The sequence below is a fragment of the Ochotona princeps genome, chromosome 2 (assembly GCF_030435755.1).
Source record: "Ochotona princeps isolate mOchPri1 chromosome 2, mOchPri1.hap1, whole genome shotgun sequence".
Taxonomy (NCBI): Eukaryota; Metazoa; Chordata; class Mammalia; order Lagomorpha; family Ochotonidae; genus Ochotona; species Ochotona princeps.
The window spans coordinates 119912630-119940628 of NC_080833.1; the positions used below are offsets into that span (position 1 = coordinate 119912630).

General features: G+C 40.9%; 1 protein-coding gene across 1 annotated transcript; it reads left to right on the forward strand.

Annotated features, from left to right (window-relative positions):
- The first annotated feature begins 24042 nt into the window (after window positions 1-24042).
- On the forward strand, window positions 24043-24490 carry LOC105942061 (small ribosomal subunit protein eS27-like). Its single transcript, XM_036494578.2, has one exon. It carries the CDS (start codon window positions 24059-24061, stop codon window positions 24311-24313), a length of 255 nt encoding a protein of 84 aa, XP_036350471.2. The 5' UTR covers window positions 24043-24058; the 3' UTR covers window positions 24314-24490.
- Window positions 24491-27999: the final 3509 nt, after the last annotated feature.

The following is a 27999-nucleotide window of genomic DNA, read 5'->3' on the forward strand; positions in this document are numbered from 1 at the left end:
CATTGCCAGAAATGATCTCTCAGGTTGTTCTCAGACTCTTCCAACAAGATTTTCTACCCTTTAGATTCCCAAATGATTTCCTGTGGGTTTTTTTGTTATAATATTTCAAGACAGAGTTGGCTTATCATTTTCCTCTAGATCTCTCCCCCTTGTGTAGAGAGACAAAGCCAAATGAATGCCTACGACAAAGTGCCTCCTATATATATAGATTGCAATAATCAGTTCTAAAATTTTGTTTTGTTCCCTGGTAGATAAAGTATGATCTACTCCAAGATGAATTAAAAGCACTCCCCTTGCCCCATTCATCTCTTTTATTTTCCATCATAAAAATTCCCACGGCTTGTTGTTTTACTCACATTGGGACTGACTTATTCCCAAGTATGCATATTGTGTAGTGTTGCTATCATTCAGCTAACCATTGTTTTGTGCTATGCTTTATTTTAAATAATTTCATTTCCTAGGGACCAAAACAAGGAAAACCCAAGGCCCTTTCCTCTTTGAAGCTTACAGTTTGTGTATTCTGCCACTTTGAAAATTTATTTCATTCTTTGTTTCCTTTTTTTAAAGATTTATTCCATTTTCATTACAAAGTCAGACATACTGAGAGGAGGAGAGACAGAGAGGAAGTGGAGCTGCCGGGATTAGAACCAGCAGCCATATGGGATCAAGGCGAGGACCTTAGCCACTAGGCCACGCTGCCAAGCCCTCTTTGTTTCCTTTTAAGCCAGAAATGTTAGGTCCACGGTGACTTTCGGGTTGGAGTCGTTAACTTTTCCCAGTGTGAAATTGGAGAACTTTTTCTGCTCCATCCTTGGCCTTCCTTATCCCTTCTTTTTCTCTCTCTCCCTTCTTTTCTCCCTTCTGTCTTTCATAGGCATAGTAAGGTCTAATTTATATCTCATAAAATCCTATCACTTCCATTATATGATTTAATATTTTAATGAAAATTCACAGCAGTGTACAACTCTTTCTGTAGTCTAACTTTAGAACATTGCCATCCCGCAGAAGAGAAACTTTTTGCCCACTCCCACTCTTAGCCTCAGGAAATTAATAATCTGCCTTGTATCTCTATCAATTTGACCTTTATGGCAGGATCATGCAATATGTGGTTTACTATGTATGTCCTTTGTCACATAGCATACAGTATTTGCCATGCATCAAGGTTGTAGCATTCATTAGTACTTTGTTTCCTGTTATGGCTGAGTATTCCATTGCGCGAACATGAGACAATGTGTTTATGCATTCACTGGATGATGGATAATAGATTTGCCCCTCTCTCTAGCCAGTGTACATAGTCCTGTCACAAACATTCACATGTGAATCTGGTGTAGATATATATTTTTATTTCTCTTTGATATATTCCTAGGGATATAATTTCTGGTCTTACAGTTAATTTTTATTTAACATTTTAAGAAGCTGCCCAAGTGTTTTATAAACATTTTTATTTTCAACAGGAATGCATGAGGATTCCAATTAACCAATGTCTTCATCCAGAGTTGTTTTTCTTTTTGCATATTGGTAAAATGTATATGCTGAAAAAAATGGTGAAAAATCTGTCTAGATATAGTTTTAATTGTAGTTATCTGGTTCTGAGAAAAAGTAAGCAGTTTTTTTTTTTTTTAATGTCCAGGGGCCACTTATAAACTTCTCCGTAAACATCATGACAACTCTTTCTCCCATTTTTTTATGTGACGTTTTGGTCGTTTTTCTTACCATTGTTTAATTATGCACTGAAAAATGAAAGCATATTTCCTCCATTATAAACACAATATGTGCTCATTTAAAAAACTCAGAAATAAAGATAAAAACTAGGGCTTAAATCTCATCATGATGGGCTGATGGCATTTGTGTTTATTCTCTACAGAAAATCCAACAAAACGATTGTGGTAATTTTTTTAAAAAAGCATTAACCTGGTTTTTCTTCCTCTCTCTCTAGAACTGATTTTCAAACAAACAAATCTTTTAAAAAGTGTTAGCCTGGAAGGACATGAAGAACAGAAATCAATGAGCTTTAAGAAATGGAAAGCAGTTGGAGGAGAGTGCATTGACTGAGTTGAATGGAAAAATAAAGCTCATGTACTGACATGGAGAACAATTTACTAAACAGTTACCCCAAGATGGCTACGGAAAGCAATAGGTCAAACTGTTGGGGTGCTGAAGAGAGGAGGAGTATTGGAAAGTTGTTTTACAGAGAAATGAGATTTCTTTCTAATTTCTCTTACCACTTTGCCAGGCAAGGAGACCATGCATCTCCTTGTCCCAGGAAATGGAAGTTCCGAAGTCAACTGGCTCTAGGAAGTCAACTGGCTCTGGGAAGAGAAGAGTAAGTCCAGATACTCAGCAATGGTCCGTCCGTCATACCACTTCCTTTCCCCATAGTATGCTGATCCTCTCCAGGAAATTTCTTGGGAAGGAAACTGAAGAATTCTCTGGAGGAAAGTTTGCCATAGATGACATTTTGAAGTCTTCAAAATAAAACAAAATAAAACCCAGTTTATCACCTCACCTCACACTCTGACTACCTTATTCTGATGCTCCAAAATTGATAATAAACTCAACATGAAATTAAACATGAATATAAAATAAAGGATCTTGCTTTATTTCAAGAAAAGTTTAGATATTTGAAGAAACTAAACATATAAAGAAATACACAAAAGAAATAACAAAGCATGGGGAAAAGAACCCTGCTGGAGAAAACATATTGCTCTCCAAAAAATAGGACTCTTTAAACAAACAAACAAACAAAATCACACTATATCTTCATAAGGCTGGAGAAAGATGCTGTCATCCTTAAGTCAATTACACAATGCTATGATAAAAGAACAAAAACCAGTAAGAGCTCCTAGAAATGAAAAGTAGTAGAAACCTTAGATCAATAGAGGCACCCTTGGAGATATCTTGGAAAAAGTTATGAGACATCAAAGAAACGGGTGGCAGGGATCTAGGCACTTGGACTATCACCTGCAGTTTCCCGCGGTGCCATAAACAGGAAGCTGGGAGAAGTGAAGTAGGCGGGACTTGAATAGGTGCACTGATATAGAATACTTCTGAACCAAATGCATACCCCAAAAGTGTGCTTTTCAAGGGTTCTGTAATAGTCAATTGGGTGGTGATGCTATCATTTATTTCCATCATTCTCATTTGCTGTTCTCTCTGCCTGATTCTCTCATATTTTGGGAAACAACTGCCAATTTTCAGCAAATTTTCAACTGCACTTCCTTCACTTCAATCATGTGATTCTGAGAGTGAGACGATGGAGAAATGCCAATCATGATACCTCAGCCCTCTGGCCGCAGCACTGAGCATATGGCCCAAGCCTGGCAAATCAAAGAACTTTTCTGGTGAGCTTTCTGAAACTGCAGAGGGCTGTAGGCCACCCTGAAGGAAAAAAGCACCAAGAAGCAGAGATAAGAGAAGGGGCAAGGAAAAGACCCAGCAATGCAAAGGAGGGATGCAGGAGACAGGAGCAAGGGATGAAATTGACAGCATTCCAACTCCTGAATCCAGTGATCCTAGGGGCCAACCTCACCGTTTCTTTCCGTAATTTGCTACATTAGCTGTTGAATATTTAATATTTTTCACACTTGGATGGATTGAATTTGCTTCAGTTATTTATAAGTGAATGAAACTTTGCCAGTGGACCTCTGGAATGGAATACAAGATTCAGGTTGTTTATGGCAGATATTTAATAAACACTTATTAAACCGAATTCAATGAACTTCCCCCAGAGGCACGATGCTGCGGTGCAGAGCATAAGCTGCAGCAACTGGCTGACCTGGGTTTGAAGCAGGGATCTGTAAGGCATCTGGCAAATTATTTTGTATGCCACAGCTTTGATTTCTCCACTTTTTGTTTTCATCCTCATTAGCATTTTAATCTCTAACATTTGTTGAACTCTTTGCATGTGGCACTCACTATTCTAAGTGCTTTATATTTATGAATAAAATAATCCTAAGGGGTTAAGTTGTCATATCATTACATTAGTATGATCTGTTCATGAGGATTAAATGAAATAACCAAGATAAAGCGTCAAGCCCAAATAATCGTGCCCTTTTTTTTGGTTCTCCTTTCTGACATGTTTCTGCGTTTTAGCACTTTGTGAGTATTCAGAGCCATGAGTTCTTGGCTTCTGGGCCAGTTAAACTGTTTTCCCTTTATGTTTGTAGCATTTAGACTTTTTCCCCTCAGTGTGAGACATACTCAGCAACCTCTCCAGAGTGGGACTCAACAAGTGGAAAGATATATTGTGTTTTTGTGTTGCAGTACGAAAATCATAAAGAAATTTAATTCATTTTAATTTATACAGTTATTTAAATCCTAATAAAAGTAAAAACAGAATCCCATCCTTCCATCCTTGGGGCTGTAAAAGTGGATTGTAAAATACATGTAGAAAAAACCAGATGAATAGGAATGAGCCATAGGCCCATTTAGGTGACAAAGCTTGTTATGCAGCCTCAATAGTTTAAGCAGGGGGGTAATGATACCTGAAAAGGTGAACACATTGTAACACAGGCTAGAAATTCAGAAATAGACTAATAAAAGAGCATCATAGGTTATACAATGGCAGTGGTATAAAAACCCAAAGTTGACAAAGCTGTGTGGAAACGGGCAGAAGTGCCAAATGGTACCAACTCCAGTATCATGGGAAATTGTTAGTATTTATTAAAATTACAAAAACATCTTTCCCTTTATGAACATTTAGTCTGTAAAGTTAAGTGTACATGTATAAAATATTATTTTGCGAAAGTTATTTGTTGTAGCATATTTATAAGAAAAATTCAAGTGTTTATGCACAGAAGATTGCATAAATAATCCATGGTGCAGCCATATGTTAGAATACTGTTTCACTTCAGCAAAAGCAGGAGAAGGTTTATGTTATTACTTATATGGAAGTAAAGGGAAAAATTCAAGCACAGAGTAGTATGAGAAAGGGGGTACTAAAGAATACATCTCTGTATTTGCTTATGTCTGGATCTGCATAAAGAAGCACTGTAAAGTTACATCTGTTGCTGAGAGTATTATCTGTAAAGAAAGGGGAGTTTGGGGAAGGCAGAAAAATGAGAGCAAGACTTGTAAATGCATATTTTATTATATTGGCTTGCATTTTTGAATCATATGTTTATATTACTCGTGCTAATAAAAAGGAAGTAAGAATTTAAAAATACAAGCAGTTAGTGCTTGCTGTGTGTCTGATGCTGTGCTAAGCTTATAAATACATCATCTCATTTCATCCCTATGAGAGCCTGGTGAGGCTTCATTTCAATCTCCATTTACAGATGGAAAAAGAGATCGCTGAAGCTCTTTGTTCATCAATCCACGTCCCACATATCTTCAGACTCTCATTCAATACCAACTTCCTGCCAGTTTTCATGGGTTATTTCCAACTCGATTCCAGCCAGCTGTTTCTTGGAGCTCTTTAGCAATTAAACACACAGTTCACACCATGTTATTTTGCACAGCCTGTTGCCTCTGCATGCTCCATCTCTCTGTAAAACCATGCTGTACAGCATAGTTTCCATATTAGTCTGCTCTTCTACCGTGCTGCCAGGCACACTCACTCACCACTCAATAAATTACAATGCGTTAAGATAATAACATTTATTTGTGTGAGTCCATGGCATTTACATAGTGTGTCAATCAGATGAATATTCCTAACACTGTCTCAGGTAAGTTTTAATGTCTTGATTATATAGAAAAAGAAAGTAAACCTTAAACAGAACCAGAAAGTTCACCTTGGAGTCATATCTGGGATTTCTGATTCCAAGGTAAGGCCCCTTTCCATTATGCCATAGCTCTCTGTCGTTACATTCCCAGAAAACATTTGGTTGAACAATATTTATTCTAGGAAGATATATGAGCCAGTGATTCTAGGAATGAGGACATGGGAATAACTCAGTTCTTGGTGAACGTTTTAAGAAATTGCCAAAGTTACTTTAAAAAGTGAATGTACATTTTATATTTCCATGGGTAAAGAAGGACCTCTCTAGCTAACTCATCCCTTTCCAATGGTTGGTTTTCTGTTACACATTGAAAAGATATATATGGTGAGAAGATGGTGGGAAATGGCATCAAGACAGAGTTTTAATTACAATTCCACTGTCAGTCAAGCTGAGCAGGTACAAAATGTGGTTTTCATCTGGCAGCAACAGCATCAGCAAGGTCTGAGGCTTGATGGAAATACAGACTCTCAGACTTCAGGTGGTACCTTCAAACTCCTGATCCGTGTCTGATGATTTCTGGCTGACTTCTGTGGACAGCCAAGTTTGAGAAGTCCGGCTGTAAGACACTGTTCAATGACAGCTCTGTGATATCACGGCTATGAGCACTCCAGGGGCCCGACAGAGGAGTGGCTCTATCCTCCTCCCCATGGATGCACTGGTTTTGAGGAACACCCTTTACATTCCTCTAAAACACCTTCCAGGACATTTTGGGTATGAATAGCTGCAGTCAGAGATCTGTGAAGGAAGTGTATGCTTTCTCCCTGTGCCGCCAGTGTCTCTGCCTGAAAAGGTTTTCTTCACTTGTTGTTCATTTATTTGTTTTTATTTATCTAAAAGGCAGAATCACACACACACACACACACACACACACACACACACACACACAGTACATAATCTTCCGTCTGCAGGTTCATCTGCAATAGCCGGGAATCCAGAACTCCATCCAGGTTTCTCATGCAAGCAGCAAAGACTCACCTCTTGAGCCATTATCTGCTCCTCCCAGGGTTCACAAGAGCAGGAGGCTAGATTTGAAACAGAGGAAGCAAGGTTCGAGCCTAAGCACCCAAACAGGGGATGCAGACAGCTTACACCTGCGTGCCACAGCACCTGACTCTGTTCTTTGTATTGACAACAGTAGGCTGTTGATGCCCTGGGAGTTTCCAGCATCTCTGAGAAATGGACCCCCAGATTGTGCTGAGGTACCTGGCTAGCCTGGTTGAAATTTCTTGAGAGTGGAATTACCTTTGCTTGACTTGTTACCACTGACTCCTGATTTATTGATGGTTTCTGTATGTTGAAGGCCATTGCTGTGCTAGTTAACCTTACATTTTCCACACTTCATTGATAGTTAAACAGGCTGTTTAGATGTTTGTCGGTTTCCCTTGAAAGTGTGGGATGAATATGGTTCAGGATACAAGAATAGAATCAACTCATAGGAATTCTTTATCAGTGGGGAACAGTAAAAAAACATTGCAATTGAACAAAATAGTCTATATTTTCCTAAAACCCTCATGTGGCCATTTCCTTTATTTTTGTCTTTATATCATTTAAAATATATAAACTATATTATTTCTTACAGGAAGAACATTTTGATTTTGAAAAATCTGGAAAATTCAGAGATGTGTAAGCAGAAAGGATAAAACAGCCTCCACACTCAATGCTTAACATTTTGTTCTGTCTTCCTCTACTCTTTTTGCTGTGGTAGAGATCTCTTCTCGCTTACTTCTCCCTCTCTGCAACTTACTGTGGGGAAATTTGTTTTCAGACCTCTTGTTTCATTATGACAAGGTCGGTGGTTGAGCTGCCTCACAGAGGCCAGCAGCAGGAGTCAACCAGAGCCGTGCGGAAGGACACAAATAGAGATGGAATTGGACCGGCTCCAGACAGCTGGAATTTACATCTTCTTGTGACTCTAGGACTTTAGGCGGAGTTCCCCAAGCTACAGAAGAGGCCATGGATCCTTCCTTTGAATCCCATATCCTCATATTTCCACAGCTGTGAGACTGAACTAGTCTCCACCAAGGCCTGAGGAGAGAGTCTTTCCACAAACTCGAAGGCACACATGCTGCTTAAGGGCTATTTCTTGGTCCCAGCAGAAACAGGACACACTTATCTCCCTTCTCTGGATGGTGTATAGGCCTGTGAAAAGAACTGGAAACTCAGAGTCAGGCAGCCCTGGGCTCTAACCCAGGCACCCAGCTATAGGATCATGAGTACTATAATCAAGTACTGCCAGTCTTAAGGTATTAATCACCTTCCAATATTACAATGAAATATTTGAGTACTTTAGGAAGGGAAGAGATGTTTCTTTAGCTAATGGTTTTGGAGGTTTAAGTCTGAGGTCAGACATTCCCAAATTATTGACATATAGTAAGAAAGGTAGGGAGTGTGTGAAAGGTGTTACAATAAGCAGATAAAGTGGCTGGGATCTTCCGGCTTTGCTATTTACCCTGTCATGAGAACTACCTCACAGGGCACACTTCCTCCTAAACATTAAGATTGAATTAAATTTCCAAATTCTTTGTACCATGAACGGATGACTTTGAGGCCTAAAGTTTGGCACACAAAATCAGGAACCAAATCTTGTTCAAACCATAGCATTTGGTTTTCGAATTTGTGAGATGGGGCAACATCTGCCCCATAGAGTCACTGTGAAGAGCAGAGATGATGGCTGTTCATCCTCTGCAGTTTAACACACATGCAGCAAATGGGAGCTAGTATTGTTACCGCCCATCCTTTCAGTCAGCACTTCCATAGGCTTTTACTTAATAAACCAATTCTTTTAATTTAGGTGTCTCATCACATTTCTCTATGCTTGGGTCTTTAAATTTCTTCTAGACGTTATAGAATCCCAAAACACCCAAAGGCTCTCCTAAGATTCCCTATTCTCTGTAACACATATTTGCTTGCTGGTGGTTAAAAAAAAATTACAAATAAAGAATCAAACCTAGGCTGTGTCTTTTGGGAACTTCTAGTCTCACTGGGGAGACACAACTCTGATACAAGATACAATTAGAGGAGAAAAAGAAAGCGAGAGGACTCCGATGTGCTGAGCACGGTGCTCTTTACCTCTGTCTGTTCTGAATTCATTCCTGCTGTATTAAGCAGTATTGCCATGCTGCTGACTCATGCTCAGCTTCCAGACCTCTAAGGCTGTAATATTTATATGCTGCATGTATTCATAATGAGCCAGAATATGCTATTGAGCATAATATTTTTGTAGTATGCAGAATTGGGACAGTTTCCCCTGCATGTTTTCCTTAGTACTTGTTTCCATCAGAATTCACTGTTTTTTGTAGTTGATAAGTTTTTTCCTATGCTGTGCACCTTGTAACAGAATACATCAGCTTCCTAATAAAGGTATCTAGGACTGATGCTCTTCAAATTCTTAGATATGCCTATAGCGTCTGATAAATATGTTCCCTTTTCTTTCTGTACCTGGAGTTGAATGCCCAGGATATTGGGGAACAGGAGTTGGAAAAGAAAGATTGAAATTATTACGACCCTACCAAGGTGAATGCTCTTGGGCACATCTTTTTTCACAACAGGTTCTTGATGCCTTATAGAGGAAGAAGGGCTGCATGAGAAGTAAGATATGCTATCATTCTACATAGAGACACTAAAGGTTTTTATAAAAGTATTTTCTCATGTTTTTATTTATCACTTCCATTTCCTTTCCAGTGAAAGCTCTGTCCCTGTATGTGCTCCTCTTATTTTTATTTTTAATTGACATGGAAAATTATGCACATTTATGGGATAAAATGTGATGTTTTGATGGATATGTGCCATTTATAATGTCACAATCCACAAACATATCAATCTTCTAAACATTATCATTTGTTTAAAGTGAAACATTAAGAAATCCTTTCTTTTGGAATCTTTGAAAAACGGATTATCATTACCCATAGTCACTTTCCTGGGAAAGGCACATAAGCTTATCTTTTCTCTAACTACAACTGTATACCAGTTGCCCAACTGTTTCTCTCTTCTTCCTGTTCCCTAATATTTAGGCATTGATTTTAAAGTGAAGGATTTCATCAACAGCCAGTGTGACAGTGCCAACTCTTCCTATAAAATTGCAGCTTTTCCCCCTGAAAATGGTAATAGGATAGTTTTGAGTGTTTCTCACTTCCTGATGGATCCATGACACAGACCGTTTATGTGTTGGGTCAGTTAAAAGGCAACACAGAGGAAGATGATCAACAGGAGTAAATGCTGGCTGCTTGGTTTCTTAGACATGGAAAGAGACAGCATGCCAGGAATCAGCAATCTAAAGTGAGAACTTCTTCAGACTATGTCCAAGGATGCAGTGTTTTTCTTCAAGATCACATCTATTGTAACTGCTGTGATAAGAAAAAGGGCAAATAGCACCCAACAATCTGTTGTCTACAAGAGACACATCTAACCAGAAAAGCCTGTAAGAAATTTAAAGTGAGGGCCCGGCGGCGTGGTCTAGCGGCTAAAGTCCTCGCCTTGAAAGCCCCGGGATCCCATATGGGCGCCGGTTCTAATCCCAGCAGCTTCACTTCCCATCCAGCTCCCTGCTTGTGGCCTGGGAAAGCAGGAGAGGACGGCCCAATGCATTGGGACCCTGCACCCGCGTGGGAGACCTGGAAGAGGTTCCTGGTCCCGGCATCGGTTTGACGCGCACCAGCCCGTTGCGGCTCACTTGGGGAGTGAAACATCGGATGGAAGATCTTCCTCTCTGTCTCTCTTCCTCTCTGTATATTCGGCTTTTCAGTAATAATAAAATCTTAAAAAAAAAAAAAAGAAAGAAATTTAAAGTGAAGGGATGGAAAAAGACATTTCATGCCAATGGACGAGAAAAGAAGGCTGGCGTAGCTGTCCTAATCTCAGATGACCTAGACTTCAAGCTGACAGACATCAAAAAGGACAGAGAAGGACATTATATAATGGTGAAGGGTCTGATCCATCAGGAAGTAATTACAATCGTGAACATATATGCACCTAATTCCAATGCACCTAGCTACGTGAAGCAATTACTTACAGACTTAAGGGGAGACATAGATACACACACAATAATAGTGGGCGATCTTAACACTCCGCTAACAACTATAGACAGATCAACAAAACAAAAACTCAACAAAGAAACAACAGAGCTCATACAAACATTAGAACAATTGGACTTAGTAGACATCCATAGAATTTTTTTTTTACCCTAAGGCCACAGCTTATACATTTTTTCCAGCAGTGCATGGCACCTTCTCCAGGATCGACCACATGATAGGACACAAAGCAAATCTAAATAACTTCAAAAAGATAGGAATCATACCATGTACCCTAGCAGACCACCACGGAATGAAACTGGAAATCAGCAATTCAAAATGCCCCAGGAAATACAGAAACTCTTGGAGGCTGAAAAATATGCTATTAAATGAACAATGGGTCAGGGAAGAAATTAAAGATGAGATCAAAAAATTTATGGAAACCAATGAAAACCCTGACACAACATTCCAAAGCTTGTGGGACACTGCCAAAGCAGTGCTACGGTGTAAATTCATTGCAATTGGAGCTCATGTCAAGGCCCAAGAGAGGCGCCAAATACAGGAAATAAACACACACCTCCAGGAATTGGAAAAGCAGCAGCAGATGAGCCCCACACACAACAGGAAACAAGAAATCATCAAAACAAGGGAGGAAATCAACCAGATAGAAATAAAAAAAACCATACACAAAATCAACGAATCAAAAAGCTGGTTTTTTGAAAAGATAAACAAAATAGACACCTCGCTGGCCCGACTGACAAAGAAAAAACAAGAGAAAGCAAGAATTAACAGCATCAAAGATGAAAAAGGCAACATAACAACAGACATTACAACCATTAAGAACATAATTAGAAATTACTACAAAGCACTGTACTCCAACAAATCAGAAGACCACCAAGAAATGGAAAAGTTCTGAGACACACACAACCTGCCAAAACTTAGCCCAGAGGGAACAAACGACCTGAAGAAACCCATAACTGAAGCAGAGATTGAATCAGTGATTAAAGACCTCCCAACAAAGAAAAGCCCAGGCCCAGACGGCTTCACTCCAGAATTCTACAAAACATTCCAAACAGAACTAACCCCAATCCTCTACAAACTCTTCAAAACAATTGAAAAGGAAGCAACCCTGCCAAATTCATTCTATGAAGCCAACATTACCTTAATCCCAAAACCAGACAGAGATCCTACAGAGAAAGAAAACTACAGAACTATCTCTCTGATGAACATTGATGCTAAGATTCTCAACAAAATCCTAGTCAATAGAATACAAAAAAATCATCCGACAGATCATTCATCCGGATCAAGTAGGATTCATCCCTGGAATGCAGGGGTGGTTCAACATTCAGAAATCCATCAATGTGATATACCACATCCAAAAACTGAAAAACAAGAATCACATGATAGTATCGATAGACGCAGAAAAAGCTTTTGACAAAATCCAGCACAACTTCCTGCTAAAGACCCTAACCAAGGTAGGCACAGATGGAAAATTTCACAATATAATCAAAGCAATATATGAAAAACCCAACACCAGCATCATACTGAATGGAGAAAAACTAGAACCCTTCCCACTGAAATCTGGAACAAGACAGGGATGTCCGCTTTCTCCGCTGCTATTCAACATAGTTCTAGAGGTACTTGCTGAGGCCATAAGACAAGAAAAAGAAATCAAAGGAATCCAAATGTGAAATGAAGAAGTCAAGCTCTCAATATATGCAGATGACATGATTCTTTATATGGAAGAGCCAAAAGGCTCAACACAGAGACTACTAGAACTTATACGAGAGTTTGGTGGAGTGGCAGGGTACAAAATTAATGAACAAAAATCAACAGCCATAGTGTATGCTAATAGCCCCAAGTTGGAAAAAGGTCTAACCAACAAGATACCATTCAAAATAACAGGAAAAAGCATGACGTATTGGGAATAAACCTAACCAAAAATGTAGGAGACCTATTTGAGGAAAACTACAAACTACTGAAAAAAGAAATTGAACAAGATCTAGAAAGATGGAGTAACATCCCATGCTCCTGGATAGGTAAAATCAATATCATTAAAATGTCTATATTGCCAAAAGTAATATATACATTCAACGCAATCCCAATCAAATTGCCCAAAACATTCTTCATGGAACTGGAAACAATGATCCAAAGGTTCATCTGGAAACACAAAAAACCACGAATAGCTAGAACCATCCTGAAGAACAGGAAGTTAGCAGGAGGAATCACAGTCCCAGACCTCTGGACATACTATAGGGCAGTGGTTATCAAAACAGCCTGGTACTGGCACAAAGATAGAGAGGAAGATCAATGGAGCAGAATAGAAACACCAGAAGGGAACCCACACAGATACAGTCAAATAATCTTTGATAAAAGGACAAACGATAATCTAGGCAAATGGGAAGGTCTGTTCAATAAATGCTGTTGGGACAACTGGTTGATATCCTGTAGAAACAAAAAGATAGACCCACATCTCTCACCAAGATCAAATCTAAATGGATAAAAGATCTAAACCTACATCCAGAAACCTTCAAACTTTTGGAAGAAAATGTTGGAAACACACTGCAACACTTAGGAGTAGGCCCTCACTTCCTAAAAAAGACTCCAAAAGCAGTAGAAATTGAGACCAAAATAAACAAATGGGACCTCATCAAACTAAGAAGCTTCTGCACAGCAAAGGAAACAATCAACAAAGTAAAAAAGCAACCCACAGAATGGGAGAAGATCTTCGTGCACAACGTAGGTGATAGAGGACTAATCTCCAGAATATACAGAGAATTACAAAACAGCCAAAACACCAAAATAAACAAGCCACACAAGAAATGGGCATGGGAAATGGGCAGACATTTCACAAAGGAACAATCCCAAATGGCAAATAAACATATGAAAAAATGCTCAAGCTCCCTGGCAATAAGGGAAATTCAAATTAAAACATCAATGAGGTACCACCTAACGCCAGTAAGGGTGGCCCACTTGAAAAACACCAACAACACTTGCTGGCGAGGTTGCGGGGAAAAAGGAACCCTACTCCACTGCTGGTGGGGCTGCAGGTTGGTACAGCCTCTATGGCAATCAGTATGGAGAATATTCAAACAACTCAAAATCGACATACCACATGACTCATCTATAGCACTCCTAGGAATATATCCAGAACACTTGTTTTATGAGAAACCAACATGCACTCCTATGTTCATAGCAGCACAATCAGTAATTGCAAAAACATGGAAACAGCCAAAATGCCCATCAGCAGAGGATTGGATAAGAAAGCTATGGTTCATCTACTCCATGGAATACTACTCAGCTATTAAAAAAAACAAAATGCAGTTCTTTGTGGCCAAATGGGCCAAACTGGAAACCATAATGCTAAGGGAAATGAGCCAATCCCAAAAGGTCAGATACCACATGTTTGCCTTAATTTAAGAAGATATGATGTTAAGCATATCATGTTATGTTATGGATATTATGTCATTTGTAGTATATAAACTAAAATTGAACTGTGAGTGGGGGGTCACAGAAAGTGGTTAAGAAATCGCATTTATTTTTAACACGTTGACTGCTCAATATCATGTCAATCAAATCCATAATGATGTTAATTGTTGCAGATGGTATATTAGTGCTTTTATTTGACCGGGAAGATACTCTGCTGACTCTGCCCTCAGACCAGAGAGGGTCTTCCCAATAAGCAGTTGGACTTGTCTGGACTATGGGATGTTGGATTCTATGCTTGGCAAATTCTTGCAGGGAGGGAATTTCAACTAAACTTGAACTATGGTTATGCAGCGGGGTGGAGGAACCCACCATGGGGGGAGGGTGGGGGAGAGAATCCCAGATTCTATGTAATTACAACACAATGTAATTAATGAATAAATTTAATAAAAATAAATAAATAAATAAAGATAAACTTAAACTAAAAAAAAAAAAAAAAAGAAAGAAAAAGGGCAAATAAAGATACGGAGAGACAGCAAAGGGGCAATGTGTACCTCTGTTCATCCAGAGCATACACAGATGCACTAAAAGGAGTGGTAGAAGCTGGGGAGACTTCATGAGGTCATCTCAGCATTCACTTTCTACAGATAACACAACATGCGATCATACCCAGTGTGACTGAAGATCAGGTATTTAGGCAGGAATGACTGTCTCAGTCAACTTTGGGTGTCTTGGCAAGTTCTCAACATGTGGCAGTTTTAAACATGAGTCAATATTCATATAAAAGATACATGTTCCTTTACATGAATGAGCCATTTCACCTGCATAGTTGTTTGCCTTATCGACCTACAAATAGTGTTCTAATTTTAAAAAGCCTAGCTCTTCATTAAACAATAGCGACCAGATGCCCACTTTGGATGAAAAAAGTCTGTAGTTAGTATGGCACCTTTATTATCAGAGAAGATTGAGGTTCTTGTCTCCGTGTAAGAAAGAATTTCAGACATGAGACAGGGAGTAATAGTGAGGTGGCAAAGTTTAATGAAGAGAGTCCACCGATCAGATCAGGCAGTCATCTCAGGAACGAACTGACAGTCTAGTCTGCATTAAAACTGTGGCATTTTCACAGACATGGATAGTGGGCCTCACAGTTGCTACTTCCACTCCCACCTACCCTCCTTTTCCTGTAATGTCACTGTGTAGCAGGCTTTCTGAGCAAAGTAAAACTCATAAAATCCTTTCCAACACCTTATCAGCACAGTGTTACTGGATCTGATAGCTCCCTAGGTGGGAGAAGGCTGAGACGCAACTAATGCTATTGGGCAAGGGCTAGACATTTTCTGTGTGAATGAAAGTGTTCTTTTCAGGCTTGCTTCTACATTTCCCTCCTTCATGAAGTGGCACAAAAAAAAATTTCTCATTTTCCTCAGCCCCTCTCACATACGTAGACTAATATTTATCTTTCTACCTGACATTTCCCCCTAAAGAGAAGTAACACATAATCCTATGACAGCAGGAAAGGTGAAAGCCAGTTGTCTGCATGTTCTTCAAGCTAGCACATGGGCTAGTTGTGGCTAGTTGTAGCACATGGGCTAGCACCTGGTTATGTATATTCTTTTCTTGCTCTCTGTCCCATAGTGTTTGGAGCTGCCCTGGGAAAAGATTGTCTTATGTGGTCTAGAAGCTGGTGACTGTTGAGAGCGCCTAACGATCTATGGGGTTGTCTAGGACAGCGTCACGGACCAACGCCCTGACGAGGGCAGCAGCGGTAAACAAGTTTCAGGAAGTGTTTTCCCACTGGGGCGTGACTGCGTGTCCCGCGTGCGGGAGTGACCTTTTGGCTGATTGGTCGCTTCCCGCATGCAGGGGTGACCTTTTGGCTGATTGGCTACGTGTTGTATTTAAGCAGTTTGGGTCCTGGAGGGAGAGAGAAAAAGGGGAGAGAAAGAGGGAGAAGACGGCTTTCCTGTTTGCATGCTGCCTGGTGGAAGAAAGAGTTCCTACACGTTCACTCAGTGTCGGGTTTTCTTCCGCGGGTTCGGAGATTCCCCGACAGGTGACATCATCCAGACTCAAAAAAAATTTTTTTGAAGCATTACACAGATGCCCCCTTGGGTAACAATATATTTAATTGCCTGCGTGGAAGGACTGGGTTTAGCAACGATATTGTGGAGGGTCTAGGCATGATAGTATTTTTGTTTTACACTGTGTGAAGTTTATGTTTTTTCTCTTTCCCTGAAGAGGGGTCCTTTTATGGCTTGTGCCTGACATAGAGGCTTCACTGTTTCACCTAGAAAAATACTGGAGCTGTCTGAAGGTTGTATCAATAGGAATTGCTGCATGGCTTGTATCCTCTCCAGGTCTACCCTATGCTTCCCAAGTTTCTTCCTGAAAGATCACTTGGACTTTTTGCTTGGAAACCTGGTAACCACATTCTGTTGAAGCTTAAGGGTACTAGTCAAATGCCCAATGCTGGAGTCTCAGGTGAGGAAACAAACTAGAAATTCATATACGTTTTAGATTATCCTTCTTTCCCCCTCAAGAGACTGGTTCTCTGGGCCCTCTGCAATGGCTTAACAGATGGAGGCTCTCAGTGAATCCTTAGGGCAGCACTACCCAAGTGAGCTTTTATTTTATGCCATGTTTCCTAACCAATCTAAAGGTAAATAGGAACTGACACAAGGAATTTTTTGTCATAATACTAGTTGGTCAGGACTTTAATACCTGGTCACATATGTGTAAGGCTACAATCTGTGGATTGAGCTGTATATCTATACCTTCACATTGAGTACTAGAATACACAGGTTTTTTTTTAAGGAAACATGAATCTTCTAAGAGAATGTATACCATTGACTGGAGCCGAAGTAGAGTTCACTCAGATAAAAGCTTAGCACAGAACAGATGGCTTTCTATGTAGTAGAAAATTCATGGTACTACGCACTTTGTCAACCATGACCCTAGACTCTGTGCCCATAACAACGAGGGTTAATCTGGGAGCCAGGCAGAATGAAAGGCCTCCTCAGCTTAAGGCCAACAGGGTTTGAAGTTGTGATTCAGAAGTTCTGACCCTCAGAGTAGATGCATTTCCAGTAATCTGGCTTTCTGTGCAGTAAAGAGCCAAGCTTCTAAAGCAACAACTCCTTGCCCAATATCCTGACTTTCCACAGCAATAGCAGGTGCTACTTATGGATGGACTAGCGTTGTTGAGTCCTTTTGATGGCAAATTACCACGTAAAACAATTGTCAACTGGGCTTGCTATGTATCTTTATAATGCTTCATCTGCCTGGCTAACTCCTCTTCCTCCCCTTGGTTTCTGTTAAAATATATCAAGGTAGAAGCCTTTAGGATGTCAGCCAATAGGTTGCTTGGTCCATTCCTAAATTTGGAACCTTCTTTTTCTAATAACGGGCAGCCTAAGTTATAAGTCTACCATCAGGGACATATTATCACTTGATTTGTCTTACTCTGTGAATTAGAATAGTGTACACAAGGAAAGCTACGTCCCTAAAATGCACCTCATTTTTGAGGTCATCAGTAAAACTTTCTATCTCCCCTTATTTTGGTTGGAAAAAGGGACTTTCATACATTTAATATGCCTGTGGCAGAACAGATTTGGGTCTCATTTATGGTCTACATTTCTTGGTCTTCTAATTTATATTGTGGTCTAGCAGTGTTATAGAAAAAGATTAGTCCTCTCTTCTTTAAAGTCTGGAAATCAAATCCTATGTCCCTATAAAGAGCCACATGACTGACATGGACAATCAATTTCCCATCAGGAAATGAGCAGGGGAGAAATGAGACAACAAGTCAGGCCTCTCTGAGTTCCTATTCTAGAAACGGTTGGAGGCTTTTCCCCTGGATGTTTGGACTTAACCAGTTTTTAGCACATAGCTGGTCTTCTTGGGCTTTTAGATTTCGTTTATGCTTATTGTGTAATCCCACATCCCAGGCTTTTTTATTTAATTGCTGTTCACTGTATATCACCAACTTGGTCATCTCTAAGTTTGTATGTGGAAGTTTGTATATCTAAACATTCATCCTGCCCTCGTGTGACAGTAGACAATGATCAGCTCTGGAACCTGATTCCAAAAGCACCAGTTGGCCCAGGTGCAACATCTTGAGACTGTATCCTAGTGGTGAGGCTCAGGGTAGTGAGTATTGGTTTCCCATCTAAAAGAGGTAAGAGGAAAAACTGTGGCAGTGTTCTTGCCATTCAAAGGAGGAACAGTACCCTGCTTTCCTCCTCTCAGTCCACTCAAGCTTCTCCATGGGCTTCCAGACTTACGTTGCAGTGCCCATGGATTATGGGTTTCTAGCACTTCACCAGTCCTCACCACATGACCTGGGAATTTTTTTTTAAATACTAGAGTTCACCACATAGCATCAGTTTCTGAGTTTTTGAATTTATGTGGTATTAGTATTCATTGCATAGCACGGTTCTGGTCATCTCTAAATCTCTTTTTGAAACCTTTCCTCCATTTAAATGTACTCCCTCCCAACCCCTGCTTTTGACCCATATTTTGATCTAGAAGTGTCTGGTTATTCAATGTTTAGTTTACCTGACACATTGTCAGTCCCCATTTTTGAAACACTTCCTTGTTTGAACCTCACACTTGCGGAGAGCAAAAGCAGTTGTTGACTCTTCAGTCCTTGGAAACAGAGCTGCAGAGAAGCTACTGCACGACCGCCAGAACTTCCTGTTCCTGTCACGGGTGTCCAGCTCTTGTAGAAACTCCTCATGGTGCATCACTTGCCACCTCGTCAGATGAGTGACATTCTCTATCTCTGAGGCATTTTAACTGTTGGCAACGCCCGCGTCGCCACGTACCCCGAGCCGAGCGGAGGGACTAGGGTTACACAAAAGACAACGCAGAGAGAGAACACAACACAACACGCAGTACACAGAATGCCGATCGATGATAGATTGATCTTTATTGCAACTCCAGGCTTTCTTTTATACTCTCCCTAGCTCCTCCCAGTGTTTATCCAGTCCTCAAGTGACCATCCTAAATCCTCTAGTTCCTCCCAGTAGTGGCCACCCTAAATCCCTTGAGTTCCTCCCAGTGTTTATCCAATCCTCTAGTGGCCACCCTAAATCCCTTGAGTTTTATCCAATCCCTTGGCAGATAACTTGACAAATAGGAAGCAGGAACTTGCGGTTAAGCCAGTGGCTAGATGTATCAGGCCAAAATTGCCAATCCTGTTATGCTCTGAGAAACAAGCTAAGCTGTGGAGTTAATCCTTGGGAGACCGGGGCCTGCATTTAACCCTGAGTACCAGGATGTGCCAGGTACCTGGAGTGGGCAGAGGAAGGGTTGCAAACAAAGATGGAATTGCAGAAGAAGACAACAGCCAGCTTCTTAGTTCCGACCTGACCAGATGCTAGAGACAAAGAAGAGAACACACATACAACCTGCAACCAACAGAACGTACAAGACAAGTTCTGTTTGGCGCAAAGCTTGGGGAAGGAAGCCATTCTGAAATTGTGTATCATCAGTTGAAGATGATTATGTGCAGTGAGGGATCCCAGCACATAAATCAAGCCTTCATGTAAGTCTGCCATAATTTTATAACCTAACAGCACATAACCCAAATGAATTCAAACAGTTAATATCTCTCCAGCTGGAAAGTCCCATGCTTTGCGATTTTCAGGGATCCAATTGGAAGTTTCAGTGTCAAAAGATTCAGTGCAGGATTTTAAATAATTTAAAGTAGCTCAAGCCATTTGCTTCAAAATAAAAGTATTGTAATTCATTTATTGATATTTCAATCAAAGAGTGGACTAGGTCTAGTCAGATGAGATCACTCAGACATTTTGAATAGGCAGATAGTGCTGACACATTTAAAAATCAGCTCCATCAGCAATCAACACTCCATGCCGAAAACAGCAGACACAGAACCCTTGCTAAAGTACATAAACTTCTCATTATCAGCTCTGTGACAAAAACTGAGGAAGACCTTGAGTAAAAGGATTAGCATGTGACATCAATATGTGATTCCATTACTTATGGCAGTTAAATATATCAAATAACAAAGAAATCCATCTAATCCTGTTATCTGGGCTTCAAAAATACAGCAGCTAATTTTAAAATAATTTTTCCATTCTTTCTCATCTCATTCAACCTAATCTCAAACAGCATTCCATTTCTATAAATCTTTTTGCAGCATACTTATTTCTTCAGTTCCTCTATCAGAAAATTCTTTCTTAACCTTTGTCACCAAGAATACATTCTCATAACTTCCTCCACAACCTTCTTTCCTGCCTACTGGTTCTTCCAAATCACATCCTGAAACAGTCTTCTAACACCTCTGACTTAAGAGAAAAACATCCTTTAAAAGAACATGCACAATTTTAACTGTATGTTAGTTTCTAATTTTGGAGGAATTAAGTAGGAAGCAGTTAGCTTTTAAACATCCTTGCCTACATAAGTATACTTCATCGTAGTTGTGAACTCTGAAAACCTCAAGAAAATCTTTAGTCTCTAATACAAACTGCTTAAGTCTAGAACCAACTGATGTTTCATTAGAAGACCTTGCATCAATAAACTAACTGCAAATATTTTCATAGGATCACAGCTGCAAATATTTTCATAGGTTCACAGCTGTAGAAGGCTTAAAAACAGCCATGATCTCAATAAAAACCCTTGAGTTCACAGCATCTTAGAAAGCACAGCAAGGTTTCACAGACTTTTATCCTTCCAGGCCATGATATCTATATTGGGTTCCAGTGAGTTCTGGCCAGAACTCCAGTGCCCAGAGAGTTCTGAGTTGAACAAGGCAGGTATCAGTACCAACTACAGAACAAAGAGATCTTCTGATCTGGAGTCAGACGCGCTACCATTGCGCTACGAGGTCAGTCAGAGCAAAGAGATCTTACATTGATGGGCAAAGGACCTTCCACAGTTTAGCTAGTAAGAAAATGGAAACCTTTTGGGTCAGGAAAGACAGGAGGCCTGACCTTGCTAGTCTAGTGGAAACATATCCTTGCAGTAGATCCGCTTGGTGGCAAATACAATTGAAGATGCAGTCATTTCAAGACTGGTTCTTGCCGGATGTTTTTTTTTTCAAAATGGTGGCAAAGGAGGTAGGAGAATATAGCATGCTGCAGTAGGGAGGGCCAACGGAGACCACACATTTGAGATAAACCAGAGGTGGTGAAAAACAGACACTGGCCATGTCAGACCAAGGAAGGCCAAGGGAGCCCAGGTGGTGAGTTCAAAAGAGAGTAAGTTGGTTTGGGTCTCTGAGAAGATGCTCTTGACATGACAGGCAGAGGGGTGTTGTCATTTAACTGCTTGGCTCATGCCTGCATGTGTGCAGCAAGATTTTGGATCAGAAGACAGAGCAGGGAAAGGCCAAGGTGTCTATTTTAAAGGAAAGAGCGGGCAAGCAAAAGTCTCCACAAAATATTGTCACAGATCTGACTCCAGGGCTTGGAGAGATGTGTCATTTCAACAAACCTATGCAGAGTGAACACTTTCTTGAGGCTGGCAGAATGCCTAATGATGTCATCTTCTGTGTTTGACTTCAGGCTTATCCGCTCCCAGGAGACTTGGGTAGCAGGTATCGTAATAGCATTTAACTTCTCAATCCATGCAAGGAAACTGGATCTGCTAAACAAAGCAGGAGGAAGGATAGGAGAAGCAGGCTAGACGTGAGAGTGCTGCTCAGGGCGAGGTGGCTTCTCCTTCTCGCCTGACGACTCCTCCAAATGTGTTACAGGAGACGGCCGACCGGGGATTCCACACTTCCTGCAAGAAAGAATTTCAGATGCAAGACAGACAAGTGCAAAACAAGGTAGCAAGGTTGAATGAAAAGAACACACCTGACGGAGTAGGTGGGCATCTTAGGAAAGAACTGAGAGCCCAGTCTGCATTAGACTAGAATTCTCACAGATATAGGTGTGAGCTCACAATTTCTCCTCCATCCCCACCCTTTGTGCTATAAATTAATACATGCCTTGTTATCTAACACCTTGGATGCTTTCTGCAAAGTAAATGCCAGGATGTCCAAATGTGTATTAGTTATACGTGTAATTCACCTCTTCACTAAATTACTCATCAAATATATTTCAAGCATTCCTTAACCTCAGTAGAACCATACTAAAAGCTTTTAAGCCTAGCAACTAAAGTCCTCACCTTGCACTCGCTAAGATCCCACATGGGCGCTGGTTCATATCTCAGTGGCAATGCTTGCCTTCCAGCTCCCTGCTTGTGAGCTAGAAAAGCAGTCGAAGACGGCCCAAAGCCTTGGGACCCTGCATCCGTGTGGGAGGCCCGGAGGAGGCTTCTGGCTCCTGGTTTCAGATGGGCTCAGCTCTGGCCATTGTGGCTGCTTGGGGAGTGAATCAATCAACAGACAGAGTATCTTCCTTTCTCTCTCTTCCTCTTTGTATATCTGTCTTTCCAATAAAAATAAATAAATCCTTTTTTTCAGGTTCATTTTATTTTTATTGGAAAGGCTGGTATACAGAGAGGAGGAAAGACAATGGTTCACTCCCCAAGTGACTGCAACGGCTGGAGCTGAGCCAATCCCAAACCAGGAGCCAAGAGCTTTTCCAGGTCTTCCACGCGGATGCAGAGTTCCAAAGCTTCGGGCCGTCCTGGACAGTTTTCCCAGGCCACAGGCAGGGAGCTGGATGGGAAACAGGGCCGCCGGGATTAGAACCAGTGACCATATGGGATCCTGGCACGTGCAAGGTGAGGACTTTAACCACTACGCTATCGTGCTGGGTCCCCAATAAAAATACATAATTCTTTAAAAAAAAACTTTTAAGCAAGGTAAGCGTAATGTAGAAATAAGGAAGCAGTGTATTTGGAACCCAAAGAGATGAGACAGCCCCATTTTAGGGGGGAGGTTAGAATAATTAAATAATTAGGGGCTCAGTGCTAAGACAGATGAAGTGACTTGTCCAAGGTCACACAGCTGTTAAATGGCCACTGTGTGATCATATCCAAGATTTTGGACTTCAACCTGTTCTTTTCTCCCTGCCATTTGGTTCTTAAACATCAGGAAATGCAGGAGAATCACATGAAGAGATTATTAAAATGTAAGCATTATTAACATCCTATTCCAGAGGATACAGGGAGTAAGGGTGATGGGACTGGAATGGGCAAAATTTGCATTTCGACAAGTTTCCTGGTAACACTGACCCTGCTGGTCTGAAGACCACATACTGAGAATTACAAGCTGTTCAATGTCTGGCCCCGGCAGGTGCCACCCAGGAGCTCCTTACAAATGCAGAATTTGAAACCCACAGAATTAGAACTTGCATTTTAATAAGCTCTCCAGATTATTTGTATACAAAGCAAAATTTGAAAAGCACTGCCTTATACTTTAATTATCAATCTGTTGATATGGTACTGGACCCTACAGAGAAGAGACAATAGTCATGTGTTTTTTCAGTTGGGGGTTTTCTATATGTCAAGTACCTCCCTAAGCTCCTTAGATATATCACCTGATTTAATTTTTTTGATTTATTTTTAAGAATGAGATACTAAAACTACTCCCATTTTTTGAAGATTTTTTTTTATTGGAAAGGCAGATTTACAGAGAGAAGGAGATACACAGAGAAAGATCTCCCTCCTGATGGTTAACTCCCTAAGTGAGCACAATGGCTGGAACTGAGCCGATCCAAAGCCAGGAGCCAGGAGCTTCTTCTGGGTCTCCCATGCAGATCCAGGGTCCCAAGGCTTTGGGCTATCCTCGACTGCTTTTCCAGGCTACAAGCAGGGAGCTGGAAGGGAAGTGGAACAGTCAGGATATGAACCGGCACCCATGTTCTGGTAAGTGCTATTTCTTGATATCTTCCCTTATAAGATTAAAATAACATCAACGGGCATTCACGAGTTATTGCTGAGCAGAACCACGGGAGCCATTCTCCTGTGCTGGGCTCGCGGGCTGCCAACATGCCTCTAGCCAGAGATTTGCTGCACCCCTCCTTGGAGGAGGAAAAGAAGAAGCATAAAAAGAAATGGCCGGTTCAGAGTCCAAACTCTTGCTTTATGGATGTAAAACATCCAGGTTGCTACAAGATCACCACTGTGTTCAGCCATGCCCAGACAGTGGTTCTCTGTGTGGGCTGCTGCACTGCGCTGGGCCAACCCATGGGAGGGAAGGCCTGGCTCCCAGAAAGCCTTTCCTTTAGAAGAAAGCAACATTAGTGACCCATGCAAATCCCTGGATTTGTGGTTTTTCACAGAAAGCCTTATCATAAGTTCAGATATTCTGGTGAATCTACTAAGATAATGGAATTTTGTTTGACTTTATAAGGTATTCAAGTTATCCCCTATTTTGATGTCAGTTTTTCGGTAAAGTTTTGATTATGGGCAAAAAAATAACATTAACAACAAGCTGATCAGAGGAGAAGAGTCAGCTGACAGCTAGACTTGAGGGAAGTGACTGTTCATGAAAAGTAGAAACTACAATTTTTCAAGAGGCTCACCATGATCATACAAAATAAATAACCTGTACCAAACCAGAATCATGATGTCCATCACAAGCTTATTTAAGCTTTGACTCTTACTACCACGTTCTTCAAATCCTTGAGCTCCTAGATTAGACCACAGACAAGATGATTGAACATTGACTCTGTGGCATCCCTCCATTCTGAGTACAAAGCAGAAGATAATTCCATCGACTCCTAAGGTTATTGCTGCCAAGCCCATCCTATAAAGAACTGCAGATCCACAAATTCTATAGGGAATCTTTCCTGACCCTCTGCTCTGGAGACAGCCCATGGTGCCCCATGGTTCGGGGTCTCCTTGCTGTAATGCTCACCTAATGTTATTCGCTATTGGTGTGTTCCTACTGGTTTTTGGTTGATGTTCAGCATCACATCATGTTTAAGTACCTGCACTCCAGACTTAATATGAACATCAAATGATACAAAGCCTGAATTCTTATTATTGGAAGTGTTTATGTGCTGTTCAATCTTCTGTACAAAGTAAATGAGACTCTAAGTCAAAAGAAGACATCAGTTCTCATTCATTTTTGTGTGTTTAATGTCTAGAATAATCCTTAATTCACACAATACCTGATAACATCTGGTTGAGTGAAAAAAGTATGTAACTAGAAAAATGCCCCCCTCCAAAAAAACCAACAAAATTATGCTTCTATTCTTATCCCTTGCATTATCTGTGAATATTAAAAACATCTACAAATGGGACAAAAGAATTCCCAAGTGTCTAAAAAAAGTATGGTTGCCACCTGGGAAGACTGTCAGTAGCACTTTGCAATATTTACAAATGACCTTCTTTGTCTCTTACAAGTTTTCCTACCTGCAAGTGCCTGGAATTGCTTGTGGGAATACTATTTCCCTTGTCCATGAAATCAATCCTTGAGCAGTAAATGTGCAGTCGAGTGGCAGCACATTCTATGGCCCATGGGGCAGGTGTGATTCAGCATATTAGCCAAGCACCTCTGGTAATCATCTTTTGAATATTCTGAAATCCTTTTGCCATAGCAAGTTCCAGCCATGGCTAGATTCTCTGGGGTACCTTTGTTCAATCAGAAGCTGTCAGAGAATTCTTCACACTCAGTAAGCACAGAGCCTGCCCAGTGCTGCAACTCTTCCTTTCTCTCCTCCCTTGTTGGCAGTATGGGAACTATTTCCCCTTCCCCTGATTCCCTGAAACCTCCTTTCTGTTTGTCCTGACTTCTGAGAGATGAAGTTGGAGAGGTAGGCAGGCATTTACCCTGGTGTGGGAGGGACTGAGGCCATCCTCACTATAGGGACAAAGTGGTTGTCTTAGGATGTACACACCCTGCCATCTGAAATGTAGAGCAGTGCTTATTGAGCGACCCTTCCCTGCCAAGGCCTGCCCTGCTACGTATCTTACAAGGGACAACAACTCCAGTAATGAGTTCTCTTTCCAACACTCTCCACCTAGGACAGGGGTGAGGACAGAGAAAAAGTGTAATGGCTTTTCTTCTTATTTCCAGTCATCGGAACATTTGAGCTAGAAACAAAAATGCAATGTGTCTTCAGTGGGTTCTGACACCTGCACAAAGCTCTCTTCCATAGGACAACAGGGATGAAGACAGCTCTGCCTCCTGGTCCCAGGCAGGCATTTCACAACTCAGGTGTGCTTCCCAGCTCCTTTTGCTTACCCATGACTTGGCTCTCCGACTGGACAGGATGCTATTGACTCCAGGTGGAAAGCAAGATTGTTATGATAGCTCTCCTCTTTATGTCTGTGTGGTAGCATCTTCTTGGACTCTGGAGGCTGGCTAGTTCTATGCTCCCCATTTTTCCCTTACATTGTTTGTCCATAGTCTCAATCACATCGTAAGATTTTCTTAAACCATATTCTCCTCTCCTCTGCTTCCCCGTACCTTAGAGCTTAATAGAGTGCTTGGTTTGTAATAAAGACAAACATATTTTAAAGTAATGCATCTGTGGGCAATGATGGTGTGATTATAGCAATTTTGACAAATTTGAAATTCAGTATCCATCTTGTGCTGGAGTTTCAAGGATTTCCTCTGTACCCTGGGACTAATAACAATCTTATTTTTTCAGATGGAAGTGGAGTCCTGAGCTAGAAGGCAGTTCTTCAGGAACTAAAGGTGTCCAAACTCTTTCAAAAAGTCTATCCTTAAACTAGCTCTTAATTATAATTTATCTGCTACTTATGACCGAAGCCATGAACATATATGCCCACTAAGGATGGTGCTGAATTATCAGATGCATAATAAATACGTATAATAAAAAGGAGAAATTCTTATTCTAAAAACATTTAACATGAAATTCTTTCTCCTTGCTTTCATGAAGGTGAAACACTTCTTGTTGCCCTCTTTATTTCTTCAGTTTGTCCTATTCTCAGCCAGCTGACTTTCAGGTGGTCTGGGGAGGGTTTGGTATCGGGGTAAGGAAGTATGCCAGTCTCTCCTGGTGGTAGCACTGCAGCAGGTATCAGTAATTCTGACTTGGTACACACTGTGGGAAACTTCACTTTGGTGTACACACGGGATAGCTTCCCAGTAAAGGTAACCAGCATCCTCTTTGGTGGGAAGGGGCCACAGTCAGGTTTCTTCTGTTCTCAGAGTAATGGATGAGGCCAGCATTTCTAGTTCATTCTGCTCTTGCTCTGGTGCTGGCCTTGGATGATGCTTCAGGCAGTTGTCCTTCACTTTTACTGGGCCCCATCGCGAGGCTACTTGAGCATAGGCTGCTGAGAAACATCAGAGAATACAATTTGGTCCTCAAGGATAGTGAAAAACTCCAAATAAGTGCAAGTATTATCACCGTAAACACAAAGTGATGGTGTCCTCAGATTTGAGTTAGCTGTTTCATTTGTGGCTAGGATGGAAGATGAAGACTCTACTTTCTGTAATTAGATGACTAAAGTGTGTAAGATCCAGCTCCCACATCTGATCCAGTTCCCTTTTAATGCACGTAGGTAGGCAGTTGAGGATGATCTGAGTATTTGGACCCCCTGTTGCCCACGTGAGAGACCAGGATGGAGTTTCTGACTCCTGGCTTCTGCCTGACTTAGAGTTGGATGTTGTGATCATTTGGGATAAACCAGCAGATGAAAGATCTTTCTATGTATTTCCTTCTTTCATTCAAGTCAATCAATCATTCGATCAGTCAATCAATGTTTATATAAAAAAGAGGTGGCTCCAAATAATTTCTTCCACAAAGCCTTGTCAATCTCTAGTATATACTATAAAAAGTTGTCTTTGGAAACAAGATAGAGAAAGGGGAAATATTCTGTCTGTTGGCTTATTCCTTGAGTAGTTGAATGGCCAGCACTGGACCATGCTGATGCCAGAAGCCAAGGACCTCTTTCACATCTCCCTTGTGGATGGCAGGAACCCAAACACTTGAACAATCTTTAGCTTCTTT

Bases quoted from the DNA above. Each gene is read 5' to 3' on its own strand.
- LOC105942061 (XM_036494578.2), top strand. From the start codon at position 24,059: ATGCCTCTAGCCAGAGATTTGCTGCACCCCTCCTTGGAGGAGGAAAAG.